This window comes from Acanthaster planci, linkage group LG12, assembly GCF_054643075.1.
Source record: "Acanthaster planci isolate LZ-2023a linkage group LG12, COTS_SCS, whole genome shotgun sequence".
NCBI classification, from domain to species: Eukaryota; Metazoa; Echinodermata; class Asteroidea; order Valvatida; family Acanthasteridae; genus Acanthaster; species Acanthaster planci.
In genome coordinates this window covers 7,516,341-7,538,464 of record NC_141788.1, presented here as the reverse complement: position 1 = coordinate 7,538,464, position 22,124 = coordinate 7,516,341, and the positions used below count along the sequence as shown (strand labels likewise).

The 22,124-nt window shown below is 44.2% G+C and overlaps 2 protein-coding genes across 2 annotated transcripts; one reads left to right on the top strand and one right to left on the bottom strand.

Moving 5' to 3' along the window:
* Positions 1-735: 735 nt before the first annotated feature.
* dimt1 (DIMT1 rRNA methyltransferase and ribosome maturation factor) lies at positions 736-9,000 on the top strand. The gene is made up of 11 exons (XM_022232233.2): positions 736-940; positions 2,788-2,861; positions 3,134-3,220; positions 3,572-3,633; positions 4,061-4,204; positions 4,707-4,830; positions 5,362-5,454; positions 5,651-5,715; positions 6,438-6,501; positions 6,625-6,731; positions 7,132-9,000. The coding sequence occupies exons 1-11, from the start codon at positions 883-885 to the stop codon at positions 7,172-7,174; spliced, it is 921 nt and encodes a 306-aa protein (XP_022087925.2). The 5' UTR covers positions 736-882; the 3' UTR covers positions 7,175-9,000.
* Positions 8,887-22,002, bottom strand: LOC110977765 (mesoderm induction early response protein 1-like). The gene is made up of 10 exons (XM_022232188.2): positions 21,980-22,002; positions 20,403-20,427; positions 18,808-18,938; positions 18,233-18,539; positions 17,244-17,320; positions 16,229-16,298; positions 15,746-15,897; positions 15,246-15,422; positions 14,831-14,958; positions 8,887-13,862 (listed from the first exon to the last, which is right to left on the bottom strand). The coding sequence occupies exons 1-10, from the start codon at positions 21,986-21,988 to the stop codon at positions 13,232-13,234; spliced, it is 1,707 nt and encodes a 568-aa protein (XP_022087880.2). The 5' UTR covers positions 21,989-22,002; the 3' UTR covers positions 8,887-13,231.
* Between the last annotated feature and the right edge of the window lie 122 nt (positions 22,003-22,124).

Here is a 22,124-nt window from a genome sequence, read left to right as displayed (position 1 = left end):
AAATGGAGGGATTGTGGAAATATTGGCCAGGATCAACTCCCTGGGTTTGGGGGCTTCCATCCCAGGGTAGAATTGATAAAACATTACTGATGGAAAATGGTCCTCAGTGCCCGAGAAAGTAGAAGGAAGCCATTTGAAAATATCGCTGCGAGTAGGCTTGGGAACAACCACTTTTGAGGGGTGAGTTTGCTTTGCTTGAATAATTAAAATTGTAATTTGCTAATCAACCAAAAATTGAAAAGAAATGGAATGAGTGGAGTCAAGACATTAATTTATTTTTTGTTTGAGAAACTCCAGTAATGTCGGCTTGCATGATAATGAACCCTGATCTTTGTTGATCTGGCACTGTTTTCAATGGGGCTTGAATTACTCACTGCACCCATATACCGCACTGCCGCAGACATAAACGTTTATGGGTAATTCTAATTAATTAGGGTCCAATTTTTTTGTGTATCCCAATGACATCTGACACGGGCTATAATTTGTAAGTTCAGAACGAATTCTCTAATTTCCAAGCGTGAACAACTAGAAATAGTTTGAAATCAATTTCAGTGATATGTCCATGTCAAATTACACAGTTCAGGTGTAACGAGACACAAAAATGTCACTCTTTCGGATCCCGAATTTACAGAATGACCCACACCTCAATGCCTGGCCATTAGATGGTAATACCGCCCTCTCTTGACACTAACTAATTATCGACAAATGAGGGCGTACTTGATGCAAAACATACATTGCAACACATAATGGAGGTTCAGCCGCACGTGCACACCTTCAACTTTTTGAGGTCTGTTTTTTCGAATCTGAAGAAGCATTTTTTAGTTTTGTAGCGTTATTTTGGAAGTTTCACACTACATTTATAAATTTGCAAAGTCGGACATCATGCCAAAGGTGAAGAGTGCGAAGAAATCGAGAGTTCACGAACAGGTTTTCAAGCAAGGTATGTGTTACTGTTAGTATTACTAAAAATACTATTACTATCCCAGGTTGTACGTCGCGTCATGTACGTCTACATTGCATTGCGACTAATGTCCGGGGTAAGTCCTCCTACTATGCGAAATTTTTTTCAACAGTTTCTTTCTTAAATTTTCTGACGAAGACAGCTTAAAATATCGTTCACAAGTGCCTTGTATCCTGAATTCCATAAATGCTATGTTGAAATTACTAAAAACGCCCGTAAACCTAGTTTGCAAGAAATTCTGCGAAACTCCACGCTTCCCATCACAATTCATTAACAATCTACATAAACATTCGTCTAGCACAGGTACTTGCTCATGCACTAAATGCAAAATAACCGAGTGCCCCTTACACATGCACGGAAGAGCCATAGACGTTAAGAAATCGCAGATAAGGCTGTGTCCGAACAGGCTTCCAAAGATACGGCTAGGTCTATTGTCTGCACATCTCCGCATGTTTGTAATGGAGTGAAGACCTAGACCTAGCTTTAGACAACATGTATAACTGACAGAATGTGGGCCGAGCTTGGAGGCCATTTCGCAAATGCACAAATGCATACAACCGCACAAACGTAGGTCGTTAAGGAATCACAACGGAAAGCGTGGAGTTTTTGGGAATTTCCTGCAAGGGACGTTTTTTGCGGGCGTATTTAGTCATTTCAACACAGCATTTAAGGAATTCAGGATACAAGGCACTTGTGAACTACTTTTGAGCTGTCTTTGTCAGGTAAAAATGTGAGAAAAAATGTTGAAAAAAATTCTGCAAAGTAGCAGGACTTTCATACCCTGGACGTTAGTCGTAATGCAATGCAGAGGTCATACAACCTAGGCTAGGTGAGTGTTAGACCCATTAACAGGGACTGACAAATATTTTTAAGTCGTTCACATCAAGTTTCCGGGATAATGACAAAGCAAACCCAAAGAAGAAATTTGACGAGAACTGTACTCAGGTCCAAATAATTTATTAACTCCGGAACTCACATTTTGAAGAATATAATACAGAAGTGAATCATACTAGGTGGGCGCTGTCGATGGTTCCCTTGGACCAACTATGCCAAGCACAGCAACGTGGCCAAAAAATAAAGACGTTATTATGTAATCTAAGTAACAAATGAATCGGCAATTCCACATAGCTGGTGAATTTTAAAAAAATGTGGAGAATGTTTCACAACAATTCTCCTCCGTCGTAAACCGTACGACCATGACGACGGAGGCGTACATGTATTTGCCAGGCTCTGTTTACAAGGTTTACGGGTCTAGGTGAGGGTACGTTTTCTCCATGTTCATGCTTTAGGTTACAGTAGGAACTGCATTTTGACGGAGCCTACTGCCACTGGTAGGCCTTCTACTGTTTATATTTGTCACTTGTACAGGGATTGTATACTTGAGGAACCCCCAGTTTTTTGACATTTTAATCTTGAAAAATTGGTAAGTCCCCCCAAAAAAGAAAGGTAACACTCTCTTTATTGCGGTGGCCCTATTTTTTGGAAATTTCATTTTCAAATTGTAAATTGTGAGAAAATGTGACTTTTTTATTGTGATATAAACAAACCATGCGAATTTGAGTTCACCACTTGTCATGTGTTAAAACAGTCGCCTGTCCCCTCGTACATGTAATTTCCCTCAAAGCTCAAAACCCTGCCCTTTTTGACAACATTAACCATCTTAACCCTTCAGTTATTGAGCATGAAGTCACAGTTTTTTTCCATGGTGAATTCAACCAATAAAATGTCGTTCTCCCTTCTATTATAGAAACAAGGTCCCCAAATTTACAATCCCCATTTGTACTTCGGTGAATTATCAGTCGCCACACACACACGTTCTTTTTTAGGAATCCAGTTCAGAACTGACATTGGACAGCACATTCTGAAGAATCCCCTGGTGGTCGATGCCATCATCGATAAGGTAGGCCTATGTCCAAGTTTTCAAGGCTAAATAAAAAGTGGATGCTGCATAAGCAGATGAATATTGAATAGATCAACTTAGTCTAATTTAGTTTCAAGTACTGTGAAACACATGAATCACTTTTAACGCATGCATTTTTGCCAAATAAGCATCACTTCTTTTCACTGGCATTTGCTAGTCTTCTGATCATGCCGGTCCCATGGGTAGAGTGGTAGGTTTGGGTGTCTGTCTGTGTCCGGTATTTGATAAAAGTTGTGTCTTTTCATCCATAGGCAGCCTTGCGGAGTACAGACACCGTGCTGGAGGTTGGACCTGGGACAGGGAACATGACGGTGAAGCTCCTTGACAGGACCAAGAAGGTAGGCCTCCAGCGTGCTTGCACGGTGCGCCGTCTTGGTGGGAAGGTTGTTGATCCAGGGTGATGTGCATGAGTAGTCACATTGTAATTCGTCATCACAGAATTTACATAACAAATCTGCCCTCCATGATGGCGCGTTGTGCAAGTTCTTTATTGCACAGTGCAATAAAGCTGCGGTGTATAACGACGGTAGAAAGCGGTTGTCAACATTGGCATGGGATTTGCTTGGCAACCCTGCTGCGATCTGCCACATAACAGCTTATTGATTTTGCTATTGGAAGGAGCAAGCTGAAAAACTTAATTTGTTTTAACTTTCTTAAGCAATCATCTGTCTTTTCCCTGGTGTGCACAGGTGGTGGCTTGTGAGTTGGACCCCAGACTCGCCGCCGAGCTGCAGAAGCGAGTGCAAGGAACGTAAGTGCCTCGTCCATTCCTCATTCCTAGTGTCACACCTTTGAAGTTTGAACCACATCTTTGTGGTAGGCCTTGTGCCTCAGCGGTATGATTCTCCTACTCTGAGATCTTCCGTGCAGCCTGCTTGAAGGCAGAGTCCACACGGTTACCTCTCGATATCCCTTGGAGAGTGAGCTATGCAGAATGTGTCTCTGGTTTTCCCCATGCAGGATTTTGAAGGACTCTGGAAGTTTGTTGGTAGAAATTTCAAGGGATTTTAGGGAAGGGGTGGGGTTACATCATGGAAGATTCCCCGATGGGTACACGCCATCCTTTCATATAACTTTGCCTGAAGTATTCTCTTCCATATCCTAAAGTATCTGTCATGAAATACAATGATGGAATCCACTGCAAGTGTCACTGTGTTGAGATTTTTTGTCATGACCAGTCACCTTTCCAGTAAGCTTCACATGATCATTGGCGACGTCTTGAAGTCAGACCTGCCGTTTTTTGACGTGTGCGTAGCCAACCTGCCCTACCAGATCTCCTCCCCGTTTGTCTTCAAGTTGCTCCTTCATCGACCCTTCTTCAGGTACGAGTTGGTTTTCGACGCGGGACACAGTTTGGCCAATATTTCCATCCTGAAGGGTCTTTCTCAAGAACACAAATTACCGTCTGCAGCAGGTGGATTCAAGCCCCAACTTCTAATTATCAGTCACCCACAGCCTGCCTACTCTCCTTCGGAAAATTTGGCCCACATTTTATGCCACGGTTTTATTATTGAGTTATTGTAATGACACCAAAGATTCCTCAACTGAGTGGCCCAGGCACTGTAGCTCGCAAGCCTGAAGAAACCTGCAGAGAGGAGACAATGAGAAGCAGTTACAGTTTTAGAGGTGGGAGGAAAACCCCAGAGGAATATTCTGGATAAAACCCACAGAATTAGGTAGGGACTGAAAACCCAATCCACATGTAGACCAGGCCGGGATTCGAACCGGGAACCCACAGAGGTGGGGCGAGGAATGAACCACTATGCCGACCCAACTCTACTGCGCTGTGTTTGTACAGGTAATCCTACCTTTGTGCTACCCTAGGTGTGCCGTGCTGATGTTTCAGCAAGAGTTTGCTCAGCGTTTGGTGGCTAAGCCAGGCGACAAGCTGTACTGCAGGTTGTCTATTAACACACAGCTCCTGGCAAGAGTGGATCACCTCATGAAGGTAGGAAAGTAACGGCCAACAACTCCCAGAAGACCAAGAAAAATACCACCAACATTATAAACTGTACCGAAAGGAGAACAATATTGTCGAAAACAAAACTACCCATTGAGGACATGCTTTCAGTTTTGGCAACACCTCTTAAAAAGCTGGATCGCGAAGAGCGGAAAAAAGGGGAATTCCAAAACAAAAGTGAATGAACATAAACTAGAAAGGTTTGTACGAGAGACAAACAAACCACCCAAATTAGAAAAACTATTTTTCCCTTTTTCCAAAATATTTTTGCTAGATGTCGCTAAAGACACACAATTAGTTTTTTTTTGGGGGGGGGGACTAACTCACCTTTCAGCATTAAAACAGACCCAGGTGGGTTCAAGAAGAATTCTATTGTCAGCGGCAATATGCAGGTTTATGTGGCAGATGGATTCCATCGAAGCTGGTTATTTCCATTCACAGCTAAAACTTTGGGATGTAGGCTCAAATTTAAATGTGTTCTATGTCCTTTGTGAACAATGGTAATTACCCCCCCCCCAGGTCGGGAAGAACAATTTCAAGCCACCTCCAAAAGTCGAGTCCAGCGTCGTCCGTATCGAGCCGCGCAACCCGCCTCCGCCCATCAACTTTCAGGTCAGTGAATTGGATTCAGGTCCATAATGAATGTGTCCTGTGTGCGATTTATGCAATGACCAATACTCACACAAATGCACTCACAAGGAGTATCAGGTCATGCAGCGCAGCTGTGCAACATTTGAAGTAATTTCGGCGACTCAGATAGTGAGCAAATACTACTTTACAATGGCCGTTCTTCTTCCGTCTGTTACAGGAATGGGATGGACTTGTCCGAATAGCCTTCGTGAGGAAGAACAAGACGCTTAGTGCAGCATTCAAGTTAGTGAATCTCAAAGTTTGAGACATAAAGACTAGCCCTGAGGGTCACTTACGCCTCAGGAAGTAGCGACTTGGTCACTCACATGCCCAAGGGGACACAAACGTCCACTAGTGACTGGCCAAATTATGCCAGTCAATGTTTTTTTATCAAAATGTAAAATAAGAAAGGAAGCAGTCAGGTTTTGAACTGTTTCAGTTTAACCGTTTATTCATAAATACCTCAAACAGTTTCCCTATTCAACAACTCGTCACATGACCGTGTATTAACATTTGATAATGCCAACTGAGATTATGATAATGCCCACTTCATAAGAAAACACTCTGGCACGCACCTGGATACGAGAGAGTTTAATCCATTCTAATTGGTCAAGAGTCTGAATGCACCGCGGCATGGAGAATGCGCCATGCGCGCACCAAGTCCATATAAGGAGATTCCTCTGGACTACTTGCACAAGGAATATACCATAACATGGACGGGGGGTTCGGGAAAAGGAAAGTGAAATTTTTGAACAAAATCCTTGGAAATTTGTCATAAGTATATTGACTTCTTTTGACTCTGACTAAAACGCTAATGGATGGGAATAAATATGTGTGTGCTCGGTCGGTCTTGTTCCCTTACTCATAAAAAATTATTTCAGCCCGAATTCTTTCTTCTTATAAACGAGCTCCAAAGTTTCTCTAGAATGTCTTTCATAGACCCCTTTTTTTTTAACCACTCATAGGACGAAAGCCGTGATGGAAATGTTGGAGAAGAACTACAGGATTCATTGCTCGGTTAAAAACATTGTGAGTATTGTCAGTGACTTGTGCGCAGAATGGATTTTGAAGGGCTGTATTTTCACAGCAGTGAGAGATGATAAGTCGCCTTGTCTGCATTCTTTATTTTGTCCCTTTTTTCACATTTTTTAGCCCATCGCTGAAGATTTTGACATCAAGGATAAAGTCCACGCTATCCTCGAAGGCAACGAGTTTGACAAGATGAGGCCACGCGTCATGGATATTGACGATTTTCTCCGGTAATCTTTGATCGTTTCATTTTTGTTTTCATCTGAAAATGAACAGCTTTGATAAATGACAAAATGTCTTTGTGGCACTGACAGACCAACTTCACCCCAAAATACTCCAGCTTTATTCCTTTGTGAAGATCCAGCAACGCCCCTGGTGGAGCAGGTATTCTGTTAGAAGGGAGAGTATGAAGGCTCGACAGACAAGTTTGCCTTTGTCACTTTGTCTGGGCAGATTTTCACATCTTCAGTTGAAATTCAGGGGAAAGTTGCAGATGAACAAGCTTGTGGCGTGCAGCATGAACCGGAATGGAGATTGTTACCTGAACGCAGAGTGCCCTCTTTTGTTCATGCACCCATGCCATTCACCAACTTTCCATTTATTTCCTTGTTTTGGTTTGTTCACATGCAGGTTGCTGAATTGTTTCAATTCTGAGGGTGTTCATTTCTCTTGATCTTGGAGCATGCATCGTCACAGAATCGAACACATCCAAGACAGACAATGGACTATAAGGTGTGCGCTGCAGATTTTGAGCCCTCGTTGGGCATTTTTTTGGTGTCTTATCCTTGATCAGCAAGGCCAGTCTACCACCTCCGGAAATACGAGAAATTTCCACTGTATTGCAGCGTCGGTTGACTAAAGGCCCAAAATAAGTTGAAATCTATTCAGATGGCTGCACGTCTGGGATTTTGTGGCATGAAATTGATGGGAAGAAGTGTGATTTCAGCAGCCGATTTCACGAAAACTTTACGCAATGGTCAGGCGTAACGTCACTCAGGCCTCTTTTTATTGCCAACCTTGCGCAACAAATTAAGAGCTATTTCACGAAACTTACGCACTGCGTAAGTCCGGGACTTGAGCAACAAATTGTGATGTAACTTACGCAGTCATTTTGGGCGGCGTAAGTTGTGCCAAACGAAGCGAAAATGAACAATAGCTCATCGTGTTCAGTTAAGCCAAGTCATTGCTGAACTGAACAAGGCTTATGACTAGAAGCGTACAACTTTTGTGTTGGAAGGTAATGATTAACTTGTTTGGCTGTGAGAGAACTGCGAGGTTTTTCTTGCCAGTTCTGACAAAGGAAAGACAAGAACCTTTTCAAAAAGGCAGGCGGAAGTGATCCAACGACTGTTTGATGAATGATGTTATATTGGAAAGGAACAGCCGCCTTGAAAGCCGTCATCCTCCGAGAAATTTAATATAAGTAAAACGTGACGCAGCTATGCAACTTTTCATGAAATCAAACATAAGTATATTGTGCAGCTATGGCTCAAGGCCAGTGTTGTAGTCGAGTACAAAGATAGGTCCAGTACTTTGCCAGCCGAGTACAAGTACTGGTTTCCGAGTACAAGTACTTGCACTTCCGAGTACGAGTACAAGTACTTCTAATTCCAAGTACGAGTACTTCTAATTCAAAAGTAGTTTTTATCTTAATTTAGAGACTCTAAGACCTGCCACTGTGTAAAAGAAACACCGAATGCAGATGACATGGCTACAAGAACAAGTAATCTGGCTAGCAATGTCACGGTCACTACACGTTCATTGCAGCAGTTGACACAACGTGCATGGCGCGGCGAAGTCTATTTTCCAGACTCAATTATTTGCATACCTGTGATTTTCTGTATGCTGGGTTCATTTTCGGGTCCAGGAACCAGACTACCAATGCCCAAGTAAATCACGGGACCATTCTGGAGTACCACAATATAATTTGCGTACGTGATTGGTTAAGTACGCGCACAGATGGCAAATGGGTCGTATACGTTAATGGTCCCGCGTTCAACCTTCTCTGTCAGAACCGTATCGAATTTAGGTCATTGGGTTCAATATTTTTGTACCTTATTTTAACGGCCGTGGTAAGATAACTTAAAGGATTTTTAATAGAGTACTATTTTTTTTTTTAATCGAGTACGAGTACTTTGATGCTCGAGTACAATTTTTGGATGTCGAGTTTCGAGTATTTTGTAGCCCGAGTACAAGAACTGTAGTTCAAGTACGAGTACTTGGACGTCTGAGTACGAGTACTCTGAAAATGGTTATCGAGTAGTACTCGAGTACCGAGTACGAGTACTACAACACTGCTCAAGGCTTACGCATGGTTCAAAGTTATGCCACGTTCTGTGAAATCGGTTGCTGGTCTTTCCAGGAAAAGAACTGACACACTGCACATTGTTTATCAATACAATTTGATCATTGTATTTATTTCATTTCATTATCAACTGTACAGATAACTGTTTCTTTCATCGAAATAAAATTTTCTTCCAACCGTGACTAAAATAAAAACTATGGCTTATTTCTGTCGTATGTTTGTAGACCAACACAACAAAAAAATACAAAAATCTTAAACTAGTGTCACTAAATGATGTCGTCACATAAATCTAACAGGATCACAGAAAATATAAGGTTTCCACCAAATCTTTGGGACCTTTTGCCGACTTATTCAACTCCACTACATCGATACCAAAATATTCTATACAAGCCTCGAACGATACAAAAAAAAGAGTTCAGAAACAAACTACATGTACAATACTGTGAGAGAATCATTTAACATATGGCTTCAATCAAAAGTTTACTGCAATAAATAAGCAAATTATACACACAAACCGCCCATAATTGGGTCTTAAAAACATTTGCAGAACGTCGTCTGTCAGTCACCAGTGATTCACCACTTCGATTTTCCTGACAAAGCCCTCGGCAAATCATTTCACTTACACTTGTATAAATGTCAAAAACAGAACTGCACATCTTTACATTTTGTAATGAATATTTGACTTCAAAACTGGTATCCTGAGCATGTCTCAGAGCTGTGAGAATGGAAATGGAAATAATGCCCCCCCCCCCAAGTTGATATATTTACCTGGACACGTTTTGACATTTTGATGGGTTCATATTTCTGAGGGAAAACTGCAACTAAATTCCATCACAGACTATCACAATTTCCAAGTGCTGTGAACACCAGGTGTACCCTACTTTATTAAGCCCGATCACCCTATGTACTGAACCCTATGCATTGCAAAAATACATCTAAATGAAAGTGGCCTCTTCTAGAATGGGCTGGTGTTCATGACACTTGAAAATTGGATGGTCGAAATGGGGTGCACCATCAAACACCCAAGCGTGGTCGAAATATCAGTACGGTACCCCAAAACACCAAGAGCATAATGCGCCAATTCTATGAAGAGTGGTATCTTTTTCCATAAAGCTGGCCCATCCTAAAGTGTTGTAGATTCAAACTTTAAGTTTTTGCCTCTTAGGCCAAACGAAAGGGAAAAACAGCTAGAATCATGATTTTGCAAGTGCAAGCATTCATTGGGCAGTGCGTTACAGAAGTCCAACATCACAGGTGTTTTTGTTGGGCCGATGAAGTTGAACGTCTTTGCACTGTGTGAAGAAGAGAATTTCACATCGTTTATCGATGCACTGTGTGGTTTACAAATCAACACCAGTTTTCAATTTTTGGCACCATTCCAATGTGCCAGAGGTAACTGCTTTGCTGGATCTTTCCCCATGAAAAAAACATTAATGACCACTCCAAAAACATGCTGCAGAAGTTGGTACTTGGCCAAAACCCCTCTCATCCCAAACTGAAAAAAATATTTGATCCCTTCTCCGGATTTTAACACAGCCACGTTACTGACTGGTACCCTGGCTCCACTTGTGCACATGAATACTGTGTCCGGTATCGCAAGAGCACAAGTGGAAACCGGTTACAGTTACATGTATTCAAGTACGGTGCATCTGTCCTCCAAAAGCATTACAAGCCAAGCCTGGACCTGATTTACTGGACTACGGCTTAGAATAATATGCACCCATGGGAAAATGTATATAGCTGCTAGCTCACACCTTCCATAGAAGTGTACGTTAATTTAAGCCGCAGCCCCGAGGTTCCAGGAATACAAACGGGATCATTGACTTCCGAGTCAACAAAACTCCCAGAATGTAAACATTCTTTCAGTTGGATGCACTGCACGTGCAGTTCATGCACACCAGGACAAAATGGCAGGCAGAGACTGCTGGTGTCGATGTGCTCTGCATCGAGTGACTCCCTTCAAAGATTCAAAGTTTATTTGAAGGTGCAATGCATCCTGGAATGAGCCTTCCCGTGCAGTCCATCACAAGTTCCTTCACAAGGCTAGTCATAAGAGAGTGAACATTGACACAAGAACGCTTTTGTCACAGCTCATTTGAATAGCTGGTGAATTGGCTCAAGACTGAATGACACTTAATGGACTTGTGATGGACTTTCAGGGACTTACTGGGACTTGTGATTGACTCGAATACAACACTGCTCACAGGAAGCGCTTGACCACTTCCTGACAAGACTCCCTTTTCTGTTTTTGTCCTGGCTTGTAAAAACTAAGGGGAAATCTTCAGGAATGATTTTTGTTGGAAATAACTTCTCCTCTGGGTATTTCTCCCTGGCATCGTAAAGAATAAAGGTTCACCATACTCACTTCTCCCCCCCAAAAAACCAAAACTGTTTTAACCCTCCTTTGGTTTTACATCACAAATGTGCACAAATGCCCACAGTCACTGGTGAGCATGTAGTTTCGATATGGAACTCAAACATGCACAGGTTCAGTGTGTACACAGTAGGTTGTCAGCACAAAATGACCCAGGGTCTTTTGTGCAGTCCTCTTCACTGCATTTGGTTTACTGTACAATTATGCACAGGAAACAGTGAAGCACAGTTGTTGGGCAGCACAAAAGTGCAATCTGATATTCCTGTGAGGGACAGTTAGTGCAGTGCACAACACAAGACAGCTGTGCTTCTTTGAGGTGTTTACCGAGTGACCCAAAGAGTGACTTCAGCATAGGAGGGTTAAAATAAGCTATTATACAAGATATTAGTCTTCAACAGGATACAGTGTATATATCTTGACCATTGGCAGGGGAACATTCCCACTGAAATTTGAAAATAAGGACTTCTCTTAATGTGCATTTAAAGATAATGTCATTCAGATTCATTTAGGGTGATAAAAGATTGCAAAATGATATAAGCCATGTCCAAATAATGAGGCTACAGCTAGGTTTCACACAAACATCTGTGGGCAATGCGTCAAGCCGTTGGCTGTCAGCTTCCGTAAGCACCCGTTGAATCTAGCCAATTTGGTCATGACCCCCAAATTAGTAACGGTACTTTCAACAATAAGATACTCTAGAAATAGGAGACTAAGACAGAGCAGAAAACAATAGACTAGTTATGTACACAAAAGGTTCGTCAGATCTACTCTACGTATGCTACTTCAAGGTAACAAACATATACGCATCGGAACTCCTCAAATCATACGACTTCCAATTTTTGGCCTGAATATATTAACTTAAAACCTGTCCTCTGAACATCTTCTCGAGTTATAAAATACCAAAGAACCTAAAAAGTATGGCTATTTAAATGGATTTACACATTTGTCATTTATAAACTATGTACATTATTAGACACGTCCACAAAGTTTGGACTGAACGGTGTTATTTCCAGGCAAACTTACAAGAATACACATATTTCCACGATTTGTTTTTTATCTGCACATGAAATTTGAAGTCGTCGCCGCTTCCTTTTTTAGCCGCAAGCCTTCAAGCCATGTAGCTGCCCCGGTCCTAGTCAGGTGACAAAGAATAACGCAAACTAACTGCGAGGTTTGTTGTGGTTTTGATGGAAATAGTCATCAAGAATCTGTTGAAAGCCACGGTATGATTTGTGCAGAAATTTGTTTTTAATCATATCCACTTCTTTCTGCCCAAACTCTCCACGATCAAATTAAAAACCCAGGTAGAGAAAATATTCAGATGGTACAGCCTTGTTTTTTTTCAAAGTTGTACAAATTCTGAGTATGAACCACTGACGGGGTAGCAAACTTCACATGATTTCAGCCGTGTCCTGTAAAGCTCGTAGGTGGAGTTACAACAGCTGATGAAGGAGGGGAGGACTTCAGTGCACATTTGCACTGAAGCCTGCTGCATCCCAGCATCGCATTCGTTGCGTTCAGAGCCGAGAGCCCTGTTTTCACAAAGCTCTTGGTTCCGAGAGTGCCTCAGGGTTGGTGTGAGGGATGTATCTAAGTAGACAGCTGTGTTTCACGTTGGATTGTTGGCTGCCGCGAGTGATACGGAAACCGTGGAACAAATGCTGGGACGGTTGCTACACCGGCGACCCTTCAAGCAGTGCCGACTGCCGCCAAACATGCCGAGATTTTCTGTCATCTGCTGAACGCATCCGATGCCTCTCACAAGAAGTAGCGTCACACATGTCGTCATCGTACACCACACGCTGAATCGCAATACTACACACTCTTAGAAAAAATAAATAAATATTGATTACAGGCTCCTGGAGACGGACATCACGGTTCTCTCTCACTCGGGAACGCACGGTGAGGGGTGACTGCATCAACTCTCTGGACTACTCAGATCTCTCAGGGGCTGCCTCTCCACTTTCATACATCTCTCTGTGTATTTTTTGCTTGTTCGACCTTTTTTAGTATTACTTTGGAAGATACACTCTAATTCCTGGTTTTGGCCGTCACTGGGCCACCGGATTAGGAGCTTGCATATTGCTAGTGACGAGGGGCCGGACGTTTAGTACGGAGTCCGAGGCGACACTGTGTGAGGGTGGTACCACGGTGAGGCTGCCTCGTAGAGGTTTCACCAACGGGGAGGGAGGAGAGGGTACCTGAGTTGACGGGAGGGGCGCTGACTGGGGCGGGCAGGGCGCTTGGTGGGCAGAGTCTGCTGAGACAACACTGTCTCTGGAGTGGACGCTGTTGTTGAGTTCCAGGTCGGGTTCGATCAGGAGGCCCAGCTCCTGTAAGGCCTGCTGCTGTCCACTGTGATCGACCTCGGGCTCGACTCGCCGGTGCTTGGTCGGCCCGTTGGAGTCCGGGAAATCGGCCGAACGCTTCAAGCTCTCATCCAGGCCCGCCGCAGCTGCGCCCGTGGCTGACATCTCGTTGGGCAGGTCACCCATGACCAGGCCGCCGACTTCCGGCGAGCCGTTGCTCAGGAGCTCGGCCGGGGACGCGCCGTTGAGGGTGGCCAGCATGGAAGTCGGCTGGGCCAGTTTGTTGTTCAGACGGTGCTTGTCCAGGAGGCTGTGAGATGGGATTGGACTCACAAGGCTCTCTGCATCGTCCAGGAAGCGATCCATGTAGTCCCTGACCAAATACAAACAAAACAAAATCACTACGCTGCGAGCTCAAACAAGTCGCTTTACTTCCATTGGCCTCTCTCCACCCAGATACAGAAATGGGTACCTTTGCAGGCAGAGAGGGCCGTTGCCTTTGATGAGCCTGACATGCCATCAGCATTGACCTGTATACGTCGGAGAGAGCTTAAATGGTGTAAAGAACGAAGGGCCCAGTGAGCTAGCATACAAATGATGTAATGCCTAGAGCTCCGGTAAAAGTGGGTAAATGCACTTTATTAAAAAAAAAAAGGTTAATATTAAATACAGATGGAATGTGCTTCATATTCAAAACTGAGCACCCACAATACACCACTTCTGATGTCTACGGCAAGTTGGATCAAGGACCATAGTTAACCACAGTTCGACTAACTCTGCTTGAATGTTGGCTAGTCAACGATGGTTGGACTAGTCTAGTCAACTATTCACGACCAGCCTACCGGGGTTGGTCATATCGGTGGCTGCCATTAATCATTTTAAATAACACAATACAGAGAGGACCAATTACAAGCAAAATACTGAAAAAACTATGTCACTAGTAAACGACCAGTTTCACTTTTATTTTTGCTATTTTGCTCTCCCTACGGCCACCTGTTCTCTCCTTTGGCCTAACGACCTGACAACGATTAACTGTGGTCGTTTGCACTTCAACTTCACTGCACATGCGCTAGGTATGTCACGAACCAACCACTAGTTAACTAGTGGCCCTAGATCAAAGCTGCCCTGGACTGACGATGTGAGTCACAGTTACCTGACTACTTTGTTTTCCACAAGAATGTTGAATACATGAACATCTCAGCACACCAAACTGGATGAGATAGTCGCTGTAAAAAAGTTCATTTGAATTCCTCTAAACGGCTGGGAAAATGTGAAGCTTGGGAGTTTTGTTCATTGTCTTTTTCGACAATGAACTGTAAGTTTTTTGCATGGGTGACTCACGTGATGCCCGGGTGCAGATGGTATTTTTTCTTCGTCAGCCTGGCTTGGTTTGCAAAGCTGTCGTGCCGCGCCGTCTTCTTCCACAGATAGTAGAACTGTACCAATTCGCCCACCGACCTCGTCCGAACCTGAGGATGGCAATCAGAGGACAACGGTTTACTACTCCTAGCCTGGCCTGGTCTGGCCTGTTCTGGCCTGGAGATCTAGTGGATGAACTGTATGCTTGCACGCGTTCTCCTAAGCACCACTAAATTTCACCATGATGAGCACAAAAACCCACAGCATCAACACAATGGAACCCAACTCCTATCTGGCCTCGTCTGCAGAAATTTTCCCCAGTCCTCTGAGCCCTCGACAGCTGAGGGTGTAATTAAGCTCAGAGTTCGAAGCAAGGCATGCTAGCACCGACCCTCACCTTGTTCTGCTGGATCAGGTGGAAGTTCTTCCCATACGTGCGGAGCCCACTCTCAAAGTTGCGACACTCCTCCTCTGACCACAAGCTCATCTCATCCATAGGGGGCGCTATTTGCATACGATGTCGCCTGAGGGCCTCTTCTACATTGTGCCCGCATTGCAAGAGTATATACAGCGACTAGAGGGCGGGCAAATAAAAAGAAATAACCACAATATACTGAACGCGGGCTTTCCTGAAACAAAAGTTTAGCAAAACCAATGCAAGAGAGAGCTCTGATTTGTCTGTTTATGCACTAAGTTTAGAAAGGGAGGGAAAGAACAGGAATAGTAAAACAGACTATGCATGATTGGTTTACACCTAGCACAGCAGTCCTCAATTGAAAATCTCAAGATTTGAAACAACACTACCGGGCTCGTCTAGGTATGTGGTTTGCTGAGGCAAGAAGGTGCGACAGCATGCCTTGCATCAGGACGAGCTGAGGCATTCTGAATCTGGCTTACCCTTTCATCGTCGCGGACGTGACTGCCCAGCGGTAGCGACTTGACACCGGTGGTGCCTAGGGGCGGTCGCTGTACCTCCCTCAGGTAGTCTTCCACGGGGTCCACCGCCAGCTGGTGAGGATCCCAGAGTAGTCTGTCCTCGTTGTCATAGGCTGCCACACGGGGGAAACCGAAAAGCCGCAACGTCAAAAACACAGCGGCAAACAGTGGAATCTGTAAGACTTCACGTGTGCCACCAATGCACAGTTTAAGCCGGTGCCGTAACCTTAATGACGGATATTGCAAGGTAGGTATCATGATGTAGATTGTATTTTGACTTGCTGGATTTGTATGAGGTGCCGCGAGGTCCACCATACAGCGGTCTGCATACGTCTGGTTAAGATGCCCCTCATAAAATGACCTCAACATTGAATATATATCAAATTATGAAGAAAAATATCGGTTAGCTAGCTTGCTGGCTGGTTGCTTTCTGGTGTGGCCTACCTGGGGCATCGCCGTAGTGACTCAAGCCTTCCGGGATGACGGCCTGATAATCAGCTCCGACGCTGATGGTCTGCAACGAGAAGACACAATACAATGCAAGGGAAAGTCAGGGTCATGCTAACATTGGCACTGGTGTCAGAGCAGGATGGAGGGAAGAACTGCCTAGTTAGTATCTCTTCACATAGGGCTTGTTGCCCCTTCTGCCCGTTGCGGGTCCAAATGCACAGGATGTGGCATTGGTTTCCTGCATGACAGATGACTTTGGGTGGAGCGAGAAAGGTTGCTGGCTATGAAGAACTCCAAAGGAAAGTTATCAGAAACATCCACAGCCATGCAATCCGCACCGAGTTGAAGTGCACCCCCAAGTGGCAAAAGAAAGACAGATGGTTGTAAGTTTTCCAAGCGGGTTCTTGCAGGCGTTCTGCGTGTACGCAAAGACCATACATTGAGGAATAAATTTGTTACGTGTACTGAGCGTGCTCCGCGTCAAACGTGCTATTGATCTCCATTATAAATGCGCGCTTATGGGACGAGTGCCAAATAAACCACGCCTTCTTTTGTTGCGCTCGGAGCGGATACACCTTATGTGGCTCAGCGGCCATCTTAGAGGGCACGACAGCCACCTTGCATGGTGAGTTCTGTTAGAATCCAGTAAGCATGAAATAAAAGGCCTATTCATGCATGTCCTAGCTGTCCAAATGCACTCCATCACCCTTGAACTCACCTCTGCCAATTATCGTCAAACAAACGGTGAGAGAAACTGCCGGCACTGAGACGTGGGGAGCTAGATCCACTGAACAGTGCCACCGTTGGATCCCTTGGCAGCCAGCAACCTCGAACTCTGAGGGCTGTTTTGCCTTGGGGATGGTCGACCCATTGGATCTTTCTATTCCAGACATATTTCTCACTTGAACAACTGCTGCTGTTTGCTGAAGCGCTCAGCAGAGTTTCCGACCAAATGGTCTTAGAGGCGCTCAAACGAGAGGTCAAAAAAAGGACACTCTGATAAACTCACCTTCTTCCAATCTTCTGGTGGGACATAATCAGAGTCTTCGGAGCCTGAATCGGAATCCCCGTCAGTAGCAGTGTTTGCTGCAGGAAATAAAAAACAAAGAAGCATCGTCAACATGGGAACTTTTAGAAACCTAGAAATGTTCTCAACTCCAAGTAGGGTGTAATAATCTCAGCTACTCTTTCTGAACTTGTGCCCATTCTCGTGGAAAAATGTACCAAACTAAAAATACAGTCACTTGGCTGTCTGAACCCTCCTGTGCAGACAGCCATTCTGGGCAAAGTTCTCCTCTCAGACAGCATCAGTCACATAGCTGTCTTCGGCCTGCATGAAGCAGAACTCATTGACTACGATCATTAACCCTAACCCTCACCAATCCTCCAAAATTTGCCAGGCAGAAAAGCTAGGAGGTTGGAGGACTGAGGCTGAATGGCTGCACTGCTGATTGCAAAGGCTGCAAAGGTATCAAGTTCTTGGGTTAGACCTCGCGTTGTTAACGCTCAGCCATGCATCAACTTGTACCTCAGTCAAACATGGAAACCTCCACACTGTTCCAAGATACCATTCGCGCTGCCTCAACAAATGGCAGGAATTGCCTGGAGGGTTTTGAACGATTGGGGCAGTGGTTACCTCTCCAAGGAGCACCTTCAAGAAATATTGAACGATTGTGGAGGAGTGAGTGTGCATGCAATTGTTTGGTTGGTGCAATCGGAGGATTTTGAAGGATTGAGGGTGTATCCTAGCCAAAAGGTCCTAGGCAGTTAGGGTTAATACAACTTAATACAGCTGTGCCTTGACAATTGACTGACAAGCCAGATATGTCTGCCGGTCGCCTGCTTTTGTCTGTTGATGGAATTATAATCCAAAAGTTGGTGGCTAGTTGCATATAAATTGTAGCTGGGGTAAGTGAATGGAAATTTTTTATAATTGTCCACGAATGTTATGAATGAGAGTTGATCTTGGTTTTGGTGAAGTGCAATGTCACGACTCACATCGAAGTAGCCTGTGGGTGCCATAGCTGCCAGGGCTGTCGCTGGCATGGCTTCCAGGGCCGGGGAATAGGTCGCTGTGCAGGTCGTCGATGCTCTCCTCCCCAGCGGCTTCCTCGGCGTCGCCGCCCCCATCCGGCAGCAGGTCCTGGGCGATCTCCTCCTTGTCCAGTGTCAGGTTGCGGGAGTTGAGGATCTCGTCTGTGCTGCCATCTGTTTCCGTGGAGTCATCCTGCTGGGCGAGGGGCGCCGTGCCGGGCGAGGGAGCGGCGTACATTCGCCACAGCTGGTCCACTGGGATCGCCGCTTCCTACGGGTATGCCGACAATGACAAAATCAGCCATTTGATGTTGTCATTTTGAAGGATGAACAGTGATTACACGGTCACAGAACCCTGACCAAAATTCTGTCAGTTCTTGTATTAATTATATTACTTGACTGACAAATTCTGGCGATATATTTCCCCGCTTCGTGCTCTACTTAAAACATGATCACTCAAATTAGGGTGAGCGGCCAGTATCTGGTGGTGTGTACTGCAGACTGACAACCTCGAGGGAAAGGGAACGGGTGGCCATTACCTCTGCCAGATCATCCAGTTCGTTGCTGAAGCACTCCCCCATCTCGTTACTCTCCTCCTCGTCGATGGTCCGCTCATCGTCGTACTCGTGGACAAGCATCTCGGCCGTCACGTCAAAGTCCTGGTCAGTCTCTGCATTCCCAAGGAGAAAGAAATAAGGCTCAGGGAAGCATGGAGGAAGTGACACTGTTCTCGACAGAATGCATCAATTGCCAAGTATTGTACGATCTCTGTTGCACCTTAGGCTTAAATTCTAGCACAAACATGACCGAGCAAAAATGAACAAATGACGCTTCATCAATTCTCAGTTTTGATCATGTAAACTTTATTTTCCTTTTAAGGTTACTGCCAGTGTTCTCCACGGGCTGTTTTAGCAGGGCGGACCACCCTGCCAAAATTTTGGGCCGCCTCGCTAAAATTTTGCCGTCCTGCAGTGTGGTTCGAGTTTGAGTTTACCGACGACGCTTATGATGTACTGACGACAAGGAACACCAAGAGTTGAGTGCAGCACCAGTCTATAGCACTGATCTCTACTGTACTGACAGTATAGTAGAGATCAGTGGTCTATACGCCCGTTATGTAAGGCATGTGTATTGGTGTGGACTGGTCCCACTCCTCCCGTATAATGCATTTTCAAAATGTAGTAGCGTCGAGACCCAGTTTATTAAAGTAGAAATTCCTTAACGCAAGAGGGTGTATTTTTCGGAAACTAGGCTAGGTCCAAATAACTTGGCTACGGCCTGATGTTACGAGCGAGTCTATGTAGAGAGGCCGCAGCCAGTTCCCAATTCGTCAACGTGTAATTTAAAGCCAAAGCCCAATGAATGATTCGGATCTCAGATCTCAGGTGATTGTTGGCTGCCTACCGTTACGCATAGTCAACCTCGTGTCCCGAAAAACCATCACGTATGTTTTGTACATGTACACGTACATTGTATTGCGCAAGCGTGAACATGTACATGCAGTGCATGTGACTGGTACCCGCGGCACAACATTGTTTTGCGGATTGTGTGCGGGTGCCAGTGGAAGGACCTTGCCACGCCTGAGCGGCCCCCACGCTCTGCTCCGATGGAGGGGCTGCTTCATTTTTATGACGTGAGCTGGAAATTGTAAACTTATCTTTGCCTGAACATATTTCTTTAGTCCTTTTTTATTCAAGGGCATATTTTGAGGCTTGTTTTTACTCTACCTTTTCACAGTCAACTGATCATTGAGAAAACCGCATGCTCTGCTCATCTCAAGCATGTCTCGAGTCACTAACATGAATAAGGTTTTGCTAAAAATGCTCCGGAAATTATAATAATTTCATCATCAAATCTTTCGATGAAGAAATTCCTCCTGAAGAATATTCTAGCCAATATTTCATGTTGTAAATGCAATCAGATTTGGGGCCAAATTACAGACGAAAGTGGACTGGAAACTGCCCCAGAATGCACCACAGAGCCTCTATAATCCAAAATCCAAAGCGGGCCCCGGACCCCACGCCGTAAGGGCTTCGCGCTCGCAATTTTGTCTACCGCCCTGCCAACATTTTTCGGCCGTGGAGAACACTGACTGCTATTGGTGGTTAAAAAGCAATAACAACTAAGCACTCACCCGGACTGGAGTCACTCGTAGCTGGCTGCAAAAGGAAACATAAAGACTAATTTGAGTACCAAATTCAACTTTACATTGTTGCTTCAGGAAATAAACTTACAACTTCTCTTCATCTGGCTCCACTGACGTTGTGATTTAATATGAATTCATGAGAAGTGATTCAGACCTATATAACTGTGACTACTTTTCTGAGAGAGTGACAAACAACTTCAAAAAGGGACGAGCTACGAGGGAGAGAAAAACTAACCCAGTGTGATGAACTACTGGGTCAAGCAGTCATTCAGCGAGACACAGAAAAACATGTCAGCCCCAACCCAATTTTTCCTGCATAATGTGGGCACCATGCCAGGTTCATATGAACAAATGCTGAAGTGGTTCAAAAAAAAAATGGGAAACACAAACTTTATGGAAAAGTTCGAAAAGAATTTCATACACGGACGTCACTCATTTTTCCTACAGTAACCTCTGACCTATATGAAAGCAATAATATGACCTAAATAGTCAAATTTTGCAGGGAAAATCTTGAGGTATTCACCCAAAAAAAACTTCAAATTTTTCAGCCCAGTCTCATACTAGGTTTGTCATGTTTGCGCACAGGGTGTCAAGTGGCGTCCGTGTATGAGACTGGTCTGAAAAAATGAAACCCAGGGTTTCTAAGTGGGCCTAAATGCTTTAATAATTTTCCCTGTTAAGTTTGACTTTTCAGGACACAGGTTGCTTTCTGATGGTTAAAATAAATGATGTCTGTATATGAAACTTTTTTACACTTTCTTAAAAAGGGGAGGGGACAAGTTTCCAATTTTGCTTAAAAAACAATTTAACATCATAATATCAAATTGATTAATAATAGTTGACATGGAAAAAATCAGGGGGCCTATTGATCATTCATCCATTCCAACATGTCCAAGCTGAAAAACACTGACAGGCATTGCTAGTTCCGTTAGACACAGCCAAAAGAACACAAATCATCTTCAAGCCATGTGTGGCTAAAGTTAGGCCCAGCTAATACTCAGTAGCCTACTTTACCATGACATGTTTAGCCCAAGGGCTAGGCTTAGCGCTAGCTCCTAGACCTAGGCCTACTTACTTGTTTTCAATTCATTCAACCACAAATAGGGACCGAGGGCTCCTAGTCCTACTCCTAGCACGCCTAGCTAGGCTAGCTAAGCTAGGCTAAATTAACCCAAACTATCATTACAGTTACAATACACCAGAATTGTCTTCGTTCATTGCGAATATGTCAACACAGGCACGTCCGCGAACTAAATCGATCGCAGTAATAATAACATTCGGCCTTCCCTTGGCCCTCATTAACTTTGGGCATAGGCGATCGTAATGGCAAGTGCAATACGCGCGCAGTCGCAACTCCGCTCCCCGCATTTCGTAAGCACGGAACTTAGACAGTTCTCTTTAATTTTGGATAAAACATGACAGACATCCCACCATTCTCAACACAAGAAGTGGTTCTCTATTTCACAAACGTACCAAGTAAAGAAAAATAATAATTTTTTTTCAAAAAAGGAGTCGAAAATACACCAAAAATTCGACCAAGTTTCACAAATTCCCAACTAACTCACCTCGGCCATCTTGGCGATTATTATGGGATATCATGAACCTTAACAAGGTTGCAAATCTCCCGGATGTTCAGTTAAGCCGCAAAGATCTTAGACTCGCCGCCAAGTCTGTAAACTAGTAATTCTGATATGGAATTCGAACCAGTCA